The sequence below is a fragment of the Pleurodeles waltl genome, chromosome 10 (assembly GCF_031143425.1).
Source record: "Pleurodeles waltl isolate 20211129_DDA chromosome 10, aPleWal1.hap1.20221129, whole genome shotgun sequence".
In the NCBI taxonomy this organism is placed as follows: Eukaryota; Metazoa; Chordata; class Amphibia; order Caudata; family Salamandridae; genus Pleurodeles; species Pleurodeles waltl.
The window spans coordinates 723,602,617-723,614,680 of record NC_090449.1 but is presented as its reverse complement, the minus strand read 5'-3'; the positions used below and the strand labels follow the sequence as shown (position 1 = coordinate 723,614,680).

At 45.2% G+C, this 12,064-nt stretch overlaps 1 protein-coding gene across 5 annotated transcripts in view; it reads right to left on the bottom strand.

Annotated features, from left to right (window-relative positions):
• The window catches only part of NRP1 (neuropilin 1), a 290,386-nt gene that overhangs the window by 50,051 nt on the left and 228,271 nt on the right, over positions 1-12,064 (bottom strand). For all 5 annotated transcript variants that reach the window (XM_069211236.1, XM_069211237.1, XM_069211238.1 and 2 more), the window contains one exon: positions 10,174-10,270. In XM_069211236.1, the coding sequence (XP_069067337.1) occupies positions 10,174-10,270 (97 nt within the window). The remainder of the gene's footprint in view (positions 1-10,173; positions 10,271-12,064) is intronic.

The window sequence follows — 12,064 nt, the reverse complement described above, 5'->3', positions numbered from 1 at the left end:
CCTGAGCTGCTGGTGTGGTGACTTTGGGGTTGCTCTGAACCCCCAACGGTGGGCTACCTTGGACCAAGAACTAAGCCCTGTAAGTGTCTTACTTACCTGGTTAACCTAACAAATACTTACCTCCCCTAGGAACTGTGAAAATTGCACTGTGTCCACTTTTAAAACAGCTATTTGTGAATAACTTGAAAAGTATACATGCAATTTTGATGATTTGAAGTTCCTAAAGTACTTACCTGCAATACCTTTCGAATGAGATATTACATGTAGAATTTGAACCTGTGGTTCTTAAAATAAACTAAGAAAAGATATTTTTCTATATAAAAACCTATTGGCTGGATTTGTCTCTGAGTGTGTGTACCTCATTTATTGTCTATGTGTATGTACAACAAATGCTTAACACTACTCCTTGGATAAGCCTACTGCTCGACCACACTACCACAAAATAGAGCATTAGTATTATCTCTTTTTGCCACTATCTTACCTCTAAGGGGAACCCTTGGACTCTGTGCATGCTATTCCTTACTTTGAAATAGCACATACAGAGCCAACTTCCTACATTGGTGGATCAGCGGTGGGGTACAAGACTTTGCATTTGCTGGACTACTCAGCCAATACCTGATCACACGACAAATTCCAAAATTGTCATTAGAAATTCATTTTTGCAATTTGAAATTTTTCTAAATTCTTAAAAGTCCTGCTAGGGCCTTGTGTGTTAAGTCCCTGTTTAGCTTTGTCTTTTAGAGTTTAAAAGTTTGTTAAAAGTTTGAAATTAGATTCTAGAAACAGTTTTAGATTCTTTAAAAAGTCTTCCAACTCTTAGCAAAATAATGTCTGATACAGAGATGAATGTGGTGGAACTCGACACCACACCTTACCTCCATCTTAAGATGAGGGAGCTAAGGTCTCTCTGTAATATCAAAAAAATAACCATTGGCTCCAGACCTACCAAAATTCAGCTCCAGGAGCTGTTGGCAGAGTTTGAAAAAGCCAACCCCTCTGATGATGACCTCACAGAGGAAGAAATTAGTGACTTGGAGGCCAATGTCCCTCCTCCAGTCCTAAATAGGGAGAACAGGACCCCTCAAGTCCTGTCTCCAACTGTGTTAGTCAGAAATAGTGAGTCCCTCACAGGAGGGTCCCACATTTCTGAAATCACTGAGGATGCTCTCAGTGAAGATGACCTCCTGTTAGCCAGGATGGCCAAAAGATTGGCTTTAGAGAGACAGCTCCTAGCCATAGAAAGGGAAAGACAAGAGATGGGCCTAGGACCCATCAATGGTGGCAGCAATATAAATAGGGTCAGAGATTCTCCTGACATGTTAAAAATCCCCAAAGGGATTGTGACAAAATATGAAGATGGTGATGACATCACCAAATGGTTCACAGCTTTTGAGAGGGCTTGTGTAACCAGAAAAGTGAACAGATCTCACTGGGGTGCTCTCCTTTGGGAAATGTTCACTGGAAAGTGTAGGGATAGACTCCTCACACTCTCTGGAAAAGATGCAGAATCTTATGACCTCATGAAGGGTACCCTGATTGAGGGCTTTGGATTCTCCACTGAGGAGTACAGGATTAGGTTCAGGGGGGCTCAAAAATCCTCGAGCCAGACCTGGGTTGACTTTGTTGACTACTCAGTGAAAACACTAGATGGTTGGATTCAAGGCAGTGGTGTAAGTAATTATGATGGGCTGTACAATTTATTTGTGAAAGAACATCTGTTAAGTAATTGTTTCAATGATAAACTGCATCAGCATCTGGTAGACCTAGGACCAATTTCTCCCCAAGAATTGGGAAAGAAGGCGGACCATTGGGTCAAGACAAGGGTGTCCAAGACTTCAACAGGGGGTGACCAAAAGAAAGGGGTCACAAAGACTCCCCAGGGGAAGGGTGATGAGACAGCCAAAACTAAAAATAGTAAAGAGTCTTCTACAGGCCCCCAAAAACCTGCACAGGAGGGTGGGCCCAGAGCCTCTTCACAAAACAATGGGTACAAGGGTAAAAACTTTGATCCCAAAAAGGCCTGGTGTCATAGCTGTAAACAGCATGGACACCAAACTGGAGACAAGGCCTGTCCCAAGAAAGGTTCCACTCCAAACTCCCATCCAGGTAACACTGGTATGGCTAGTCTCCAAGTGGGATCAACAGTGTGCCCAGAGCAAATCAGGGTCCACACTGAAGCTATTCTAGTTTCTGAGGGTGGGGTGGATTTAGCCACACTAGCTGTCTGGCCGCCTAACATGCAAAAATACAGACAGCAACTCTTAATTAATGGGACTAGAATAGAGGGCCTGAGGGATACAGGTGCCAGTGTCACCATGGTGAAAGAGAAACTGGTTTCCCCTGGCCAATACCTGACTGGAAAAACTTACACAGTCACCAACGCTGACAATCAGAGAAAAGTACATCCCATGGCAATGGTTACTTTAGAATGGGGAGGGGTCAATGGCCTGAAACAGGTGGTGGTCTCCTCAAATATCCCAGTGGACTGTCTGCTTGGAAATGACCTGGAGTCCTCAGCATGGGCTGAGGTAGAACTAAAAACCCATGCAGCAATGCTGGGTATCCCTGAACTGGTGTGTGTGAAAACCAGAGCACAATGCAAGGCACAGGGTGAACAAGTAGAGCTGGAGTCTGGAAGAATGGCCCAGCCTACCAAGAGGAAAGGAAAGTCAGTTGGGAAACCAACTGCAACACAGCAAAAGAAAGGGAACCTCTCTTCTCAGGAAGAAGTTCTGCCCTCTGAGGGAACTGAGCCTTTGGAGCTTGAACCTTATCAGGTTGAGCTCTTAGGCCCAGGGGGACCCTCAAGGGAGGAGCTGTGTAAGGGACAAGAAACCTGTCCCTCTCTTGAAGGCCTTAGGCAGCAAGCTGCTGAAGAGTCCAAAGGCAAGAAAAATGGAACGCATAGGGTCTATTGGGAAGATGGACTCCTGTACACTGAGGCCAGAGACCCCAAACCTGGTGCCACTAGGAGAGTGGTAGTGCCTCAGCTGTTCAGGAAGTTCATCCTAACATTGGCCCATGACATTCCCCTTGCTGGACATTTGGGACAAACCAAGACGTGGGAGAGGTTAGTCAACCACTTCTACTGGCCCAATATGTCCAACATGGTTAAGGAGTTTTGCCTCTCCTGCCCCACCTGTCAAGCCAGTGGTAAGACAGGTGGGCATCCAAAGGCCCCCCTCATTCCACTTCCAGTGGTGGGGGTTCCCTTTGAAAGAGTGGGTGTGGACATAGTTGGTCCACTGGAACCTCCCACAGCCTCAGGAAATATGTATATCCTGGTAGTAGTGGATCATGCTACCAGGTATCCTGAAGCTATTCCCCTTAGGTCGACTACTGCCCCTGCAGTAGCCAAGGCCCTCATTGGTATCTTTACCAGAGTGGGTTTCCCTAAGGAGGTGGTGTCTGACAGAGGTACCAACTTCATGTCAGCATACCTAAAGCACATGTGGAATGAGTGTGGAGTGACCTATAAATTCACTACACCATACCATCCACAAACTAATGGCTTGGTTGAGAGATTCAACAAGACATTAAAAGGCATGATCATGGGGCTCCCAGAGAAGCTCAAAAGGAGATGGGATGTCCTCTTGCCATGTCTGCTTTTCGCTTACAGAGAGGTGCCACAGAAGGGAGTAGGATTCTCACCCTTTGAACTTCTGTTTGGTCATCCTGTAAGGGGACCACTTGCCCTTGTTAAAGAAGGCTGGGAGAGACCTCTTCATGAGCCTAAACAGGACATAGTGGACTATGTACTTGGCCTTCGCTCTAGAATGGCAGAGTACATGGAAAAGGCAACCAAAAACCTTGAGGCCAGCCAACAGCTCCAGAAGTTTTGGTATGACCAAAAGGCTGCACTGGTTGAGTTCCAACCAGGGCAGAAAGTCTGGGTTCTGGAGCCTGTGGCTCCCAGGGCACTCCAGGACAAATGGAGTGGCCCTTACCCAGTGCTAGAAAGGAAGAGTCAGGTCACCTACCTGGTGGACCTGGGCACAAGCAGGAGCCCCAAGAGGGTGATCCATGTGAACCGCCTTAAGCTCTTCCATGACAGGGCTGATGTGAATCTGTTGATGGTAACAGATGAGGATCAGGAGGCAGAGAGTGAACCTCTCCCTGATCTTCTGTCATCAGACCCAAAAGATGGCACAGTAGATGGAGTGATCTACTCAGACACCCTCTCTGGCCAACAGCAAGCTGATTGTAGGAGAGTCCTACAACAGTTTCCTGAACTCTTCTCCTTAACCCCTGGTCAGACACACCTGTGTACCCATGATGTGGACACAGGAGACAGCATGCCTGTCAAAAACAAAATCTTTAGACAGTCTGACCATGTTAAGGAAAGCATCAAGGTGGAAGTCCACAAGATGCTGGAATTGGGAGTAATGGAGCGCTCTGACAGCCCCTGGGCTAGCCCAGTGGTCTTAGTCCCCAAACCTCACACCAAAGATGGAAAGAAAGAGATGAGGTTTTGTGTGGACTACAGAGGGCTCAATTCTGTCACCAAGACAGATGCCCATCCAATTCCAAGAGCTGATGAGCTCATTGATAAATTAGGTGCTGCCAAATTTCTAAGTACCTTTGACTTGATAGCAGGGTACTGGCAAATAAAAATGGCACCTGGAGCAAAAGAAAAGACAGCATTCTCCACACCTGATGGGCATTATCAGTTTACTGTTATGCCCTTTGGTTTAAAGAATGCCCCTGCCACCTTCCAAAGGTTGGTGAATCAAGTCCTTGCTGGCTTGGAGTCCTTTAGCACAGCTTATCTTGATGATATTGCTGTCTTTAGCTCCACCTGGCAGGATCACCTGGTCCACCTGAAGAAGGTTTTGAAGGCTCTGCAATCTGCAGGCCTCTCTATCAAGGCATCCAAATGCCAGATAGGGCAGGGAACTGTGGTTTACTTGGGACACCTTGTAGGTGGAGGCCAAGTTCAGCCACTCCAACCCAAGATCCAGACTATTCTGGACTGGGTAGCTCCAAAAACCTAGACTCAAGTCAGGGCATTCCTTGGCTTGACTGGGTACTATAGGAGGTTTGTGAAGGGATATGGATCCATTGTGACAGCCCTCACTGAACTCACCTCCAAGAAAATGCCCAAGAAAGTGAACTGGACTGTGGAATGCCAACAGGCCTTTGACACCCTGAAACAAGCAATGTGCTCAGCACCAGTTCTAAAAGCTCCAGATTATTCTAAGCAGTTCATTGTGCAGACTGATGCCTCTGAACATGGGATAGGGGCAGTTTTGTCCCAAACAAATGATGATGGCCTTGACCAGCCTGTTGCTTTCATTAGCAGGAGGTTACTCCCCAGGGAGCAGCGTTGGAGTGCCATTGAGAGGGAGGCCTTTGCTGTGGTTTGGTCCCTGAAGAAGCTGAGACCATACCTCTTTGGGACTCACTTCCTAGTTCAAACTGACCACAGACCTCTCAAATGGCTGATGCAAATGAAAGGTGAAAATCCTAAACTGTTGAGGTGGTCCATCTCCCTACAGGGAATGGACTTTATAGTGGAACACAGACCTGGGACTGCCCATGCCAATGCAGATGGCCTTTCCAGGTTCTTCCACTTAGAAAATGAAGACTCTCTTGGGAAAGGTTAGTCTCATCCTCTTTCGTTTGGGGGGGGGTTGTGTAAGGAAATGCCTCCTTGGCATGGTTGCCCCCTGACTTTTTGCCTTTGCTGATGCTATGTTTACAATTGAAAGTGTGCTGAGGCCTGCTAACCAGGCCCCAGCACCAGTGTTCTTTCCCTAACCTGTACTTTTGTATCCACAATTGGCAGACCCTGGCATCCAGATAAGTCCCTTGTAACTGGTACTTCTAGTACCAAGGGCCCTGATGCCAAGGAAGGTCTCTAAGGGCTGCAGCATGTCTTATGCCACCCTGGAGACCTCTCACTCAGCACAGACACCCTGCTTGCCAGCTTGTGTGTGCTAATGAGGACAAAACGAGTAAGTCGACATGGCACTCCCCTCAGGGTGCCATGCCAGCCTCTCACTGGGTATGCAGTATAGGTAAGACACCCCTCTAGCAGGCCTTACAGCCCTAAGGCAGGGTGCACTATACCATAGGTGAGGGTACCAGTGCATGAGCATGGTACCCCTACAGTGTCTAAACAAAACCTTAGACATTGTAAGTGCAGGATAGCCATAAGAGTATATGGTCTGGGAGTTTGTCAAACACGAACTCCACAGCACCATAATGGCTACACTGAAAACTGGGAAGTTTGGTATCAAACTTCTCAGCACAATAAATGCACACTGATGCCAGTGTACATTTTATTGTAAAATACACCCCAGAGGGCACCTTAGAGGTGCCCCCTGAAACTTAACCGACTATCTGTGTAGGCTGACTAGTTTTAGCAGCCTGCCACAAACCGAGACATGTTGCTGGCCCCATGGGGAGAGTGCCTTTGTCACTCTGAGGCCAGTAACAAAGCCTGCACTGGGTGGAGATGCTAACACCTCCCCCAGGCAGGAATTGTCACACCTGGCGGTGAGCCTCAAAGGCTCACCTCCTTTGTGCCAACCCAGCAGGACACTCCAGCTAGTGGAGTTGCCCGCCCCCTCCGGCCAGGCCCCACTTTTGGCGGCAAGGCCGGAGAAAATAATGAGAAAAACAAGGAGGAGTCACTGGCCAGTCAGGACAGCCCCTAAGGTGTCCTGAGCTGAGGTGACTCTGACTTTTAGAGATCCTCCATCTTGCAGATGGAGGATTCCCCCAATAGGGTTAGGAGTGTGACCCCCTCCCCTTGGGAGGAGGCACAAAGAGGGTGTACCCACCCTCAGGGCTAGTAGCCATTGGCTACTAACCCCCCAGACCTAAACACGCCCTTAAATTTAGTATTTAAGGGCTACCTTGAACCCTAGAAAAATTAGATTCCTGCAACTACAAGAAGAAGGACTGCCCAGCTGAAAACCCCTGCAGCGGAAGACCAGAAGACGACAACTGCCTTGGCTCCAGAAACTCACCGGCCTGTCTCCTGCCTTCCAAAGATCCTGCTCCAGCGACGCCTTCCGAAGGGACCAGCGACCTCGACATCCTCTGAGGACTGCCCCTGCTTCGAAAAGACAAGAAACTCCCGAGGACAGCGGACCTGCTCCAAGAAAGGCTGCAACTTTGTTTCCAGCAGCTTTAAAGAACCCTGCAAGCTCCCCGCAAGAAGCGTGAGACTTGCAACACTGCACCCGGCGACCCCGACTCGGCTGGTGGAGACCCGACACCTCAGGAGGGACCCCAGGACTACTCTGATACTGTGAGTACCAAAACCTGTCCCCCCTGAGCCCCCACAGCGCCGCCTGCAGAGGGAATCCCGAGGCTTCCCCTGACCGCGACTCTTTGAATCCAAAGTCCCGACGCCTGGGAGAGACCCTGCACCCGCAGCCCCCAGGACCTGAAGGACCGGACTTTCACTGGAGAAGTGACCCCCAGGAGTCCCTCTCCCTTGCCCAAGTGGAGGTTTCCCCGAGGAACCCCCCCCTTGCCTGCCTGCAGCGCTGAAGAGATCCCGAGATCTCTCATAGACTAACATTGCGAACCCGACGCTTGTTTCGACACCGCACCCGGCCGCCCCCGCGCTGCTGAGGGTGAAATTTCTGTGTGGACTTGTGTCCCCCCCGGTGCCCTACAAAACCCCCCTGGTCTGCCCTCCGAAGACGCGGGTACTTACCTGCAAGCAGACCGGAACCGGGGCACCCCCCTTCTCTCCATTCTAGCCTATGTGTTTTGGGCACCACTTTGAACTCTGCACCTGACCGGCCCTGAGCTGCTGGTGTGGTGACTTTGGGGTTGCTCTGAACCCCCAACGGTGGGCTACCTTGGACCAAGAACTAAGCCCTGTAAGTGTCTTACTTACCTGGTTAACCTAACAAATACTTACCTCCCCTAGGAACTGTGAAAATTGCACTGTGTCCACTTTTAAAACAGCTATTTGTGAATAACTTGAAAAGTATACATGCAATTTTGATGATTTGAAGTTCCTAAAGTACTTACCTGCAATACCTTTCGAATGAGATATTACATGTAGAATTTGAACCTGTGGTTCTTAAAATAAACTAAGAAAAGATATTTTTCTATATAAAAACCTATTGGCTGGATTTGTCTCTGAGTGTGTGTACCTCATTTATTGTCTATGTGTATGTACAACAAATGCTTAACACTACTCCTTGGATAAGCCTACTGCTCGACCACACTACCACAAAATAGAGCATTAGTATTATCTCTTTTTGCCACTATCTTACCTCTAAGGGGAACCCTTGGACTCTGTGCATGCTATTCCTTACTTTGAAATAGCACATACAGAGCCAACTTCCTACACTTAGCACCTATCACTTTCTCCAGTTTTTATTATAAGGGAAACAATTATTTGTTGATAAACCCCTTACCGGCCATTCACATCACATATTGGATCTAACTCAAAAATATAATATAACAAATCTGTTTCAGATTACATTTAAAAGTATGCCTGGGTGTGAATGCATTATAGAATAGTTGTGAATAGCCACCATCTTACAGGTTTGGGGCGTTGCACACATTTTTTGAAGATAACCTATCCCTGCTAGTGTTTATGAAAAAACACATAAAGATGCCTTTTTGCATACTGAGATTGAATTTAGTTGCAAAAGAATGTCTGAATCTGTCTGCTGTCTGTATTAAGATGTGTCATTGCTATTCGCCTAGCCAAAAAAGTGGAGAAACCTATAAAAATACCGATTAGTGAAATATGGTATGCTTAATATGACACATGTTCAATAATTTCAAATATATCTTGAGTAAAAACAGCGAAAACACATCCTTTGTTATATCCAGTTAAAACACACATATTTACTGCTGTTTTTGATGGAGGGTAAACCCGTTTTCATGACTGGCGCTAGCCTGAAATGTGTATTTTTTGAGTGTCAATATTTTCCTGCGCCTTTCTTTAATAAACCTTGAACGCCTGACTAAGTCGATTAATGTGGTCACACATCTCTTGCTTATGCATGTAGAGATGGAATTAATCCCAAGGCTGGGAATTCGCCAAGCTGCTGTCAGCAAAGTTCAGCTCGGCTTCTAATTGAGCAAATACTGATATCAACAGCTTGTTAATATGTCACTATGGAGGTCGTGCCTGGTTATGATTTAACTTACGGAAATGAGAATTTCTTGGAGGGCTTTACAGGCCTCGTACCCTGTGTTTTTTGTGTAATGTGGTCTTTGTAAAATAATTGAACGAATACAGGTGGGGCAAGCAAGTAACTTATTGCTTAGAAATAATATGTTCTTTGGTGGTTGTAACAAGCCTTCGGGTGATTGGGGTACAGAACAGGCAGCAGATATCTGTATATGGCTGTGCAAGTTTTTTTTAATGGGAACAAAGTCTTGCTTAGAATCCGAGCATTGGCCTACCCATAGTTTACAGACGTTCCAGCTCTTCCTAGGTGCACACTTTGATGTAGTTTTCAACAAGCACGCTAGAAAGATGTTCCCCTGAAGGTAAGTTGGCGTTGAAAATGGATGCAATATTTATAGTCAGGAGACAAAGTGATGTGTGGTCAATAGTTTTTTTCTGGTTTTCACCTAGTTTGCTTCAGGACTATGTTCACGACCTTTTTGTCAATTGTGCTCGTGACCAGGAATATTTGAGATGGAAGAGCATGGTCAGGATGGGGATTGCTGGGAACAGAGGCTGTTAAATTGGCAACATGGGTGTTTTGCGATATTGAAAAGTAATGAAGCACCTATTTAAATGAAGTGGAATGAACAGCCAAGCCTGCTTTTGGAGGGGTGAGCATAACTCCCATTATTCCATGTAGCGCAATCATGTGCAATTACCCAAAAATACAGCTAGATTATGCAAAATTATGACAGAAGAGTAATTCTGCATTTAGTGCTATCTTATTAAAGCAAAATGTCCGTTTGAGTTTAAAATATGTGCAAGGATGCATTTTGCGCTAAGGAAATAACTCTTAATGCAACTCAACATAAACAACAGTGTGAGCAGCTGCTCACGTTCACTAAATTTGCTCTGGCGGCAGGATTTGTTCACTCACAAATTACTCTTAATTATGTGAGTGGGCGTAATTGTATTAGTATAGGTACTTCTGCATCAAAGAGTAACATGGAATGATCAAAATTACTCCAATTACTCTGACATAATTGAAATTCCCCTGAGGTCTAGTCACTTACCTTTGCAATCGCTAGGTGAAATGTGGTTGGCTATATTGATATCATCAACTGCGATACCTCCAGTATTTCCCTTTCCAATTTCACCTTCCACAATCACCTATGGAAACAGAAGAAAGTAACATTTTGGAAAAATGGTTATGCAATGTGCAACAGGTTTACTAGAATGAAAGATTGAAGAAATACTATAATATTGACAGAGAGCATAATGAAAAACTATTTGTGAGACACTTGAGGCCCAACTCTCAATGTTTTCCCTCTGGGAATACGTGACATACTTTATGAATCTCTGTGACATTACAGGCTGCAGTAGGAAAATAAAGGATTCTATGAGGTCACATAATTTATTTTTGCAGTTTGGATTAATCGGGGGACACAGGCAGAATTCTAAAAAAGGCAGATTTTATTTTTTATGATTATATTTAACTTTAGTTTGAATGATCACTCTTGTGTTCTATCAGAAGGGTATTTAAACTGCAAAGCTTGCCCTATGATTGGAGCTTCCACACTTGAGAAAGGTTAATAGATTAACACAGTTGAGGTTGCGTGAACAAGGCTTTGTGCCGAAATGCGTCACAGGGGCTGGAATCTTTTCAATAAACCATCATTTTGATAGTCCGTGAGTGTCTATGTATTGTCTTTCACTGATAAAGACATATTTCACAGTTGAGGATATGAAGGTAATTTTAGTATAAGAGATACAATGGTATGTTCTAGCATCTCATCATATATATATTACAACAAATGTATTTCTGAAAGCTAGGCCATTTAAGAAGGATCTTCTTTTTTCTTGGATTCCCACAAAGAATACAGCTGGCTACCAGTCTTGTGCTCTCTAGGCTGAATTAAGGTAACCTGGGAACATTCATTCCTTCTGCTTAGTCCAGAAAGGGCTAGGCATACATGTGCCTCCTAGGGACCACACCTTGACAGCATTATAAGCTATACACTTATTCTAGGTAACAGGGTGGCTATCTTTTCAAATTCTTTGCACCACTCTGACGGCTAAAGATGGCATACGCCCTACTTTCAGCAATACAGATTGCAAGTATACAAGCCCACAATGCCCAGGAGCCATATATCCTAATCGGAAATGCAAATAAATTTATATCTTGACCTATCAGAAACCATTACATACCATTATAAGAGCCTGTTAGCACAGGATGAAATTGTACAGTACCACACAATAATTGGCTTAGCCCTTAGCAAATAACACTTTTTGCGAACATCTGTTCTTCACAAGGGATTAAACCTCTATCAGCTATAATACAGGGTTACAACCTAGAACAACATAGCTAGTTTTCCCACCATCTGTTGATGTTAACTCTACCTCAACCTGTACACAACACTTGTGATGGCATTGTGTCCCAGCTTTGTTATCAAAGCCTACTGACCATTACTCATATCCTTATATATAAGTTATTCCATTTCTGTGTACAGGTTTGACCCCAGGCATCCCTCATCTCTCATCAGTCAATGCCCGCCTTCTCAGTACGTCTAGTTTTGAGCACCAATCTTTGTATATGAACATATAGACCTAGACATGTGGGATATTTTAGATTACCACCACCACCTTATTTATTTTAAGTCAATGATACTTACTATAACATGAAGCCCCGAAGAGTGTAACTTACCCTATCTCATCAAAGGTCCTATGAATTCTGCTGAGTGTTCTAGCAAGAGAATCATCCACTTTAACCACAACCTTTCCCTCTGACCAAGATAACAGACTTCTCAAAACAACCATACTTATGTGCAAGTCTCTTGGCAGTCCTAGAATCCTCGAACAATATGAAATACTTGCCACTTAAGGCTCTCTTCAATTGTACATTCTCCCAACCATGCATGCATACTATGACCTGCAATCAATGGGACAAGATAAAAAAACACTGCA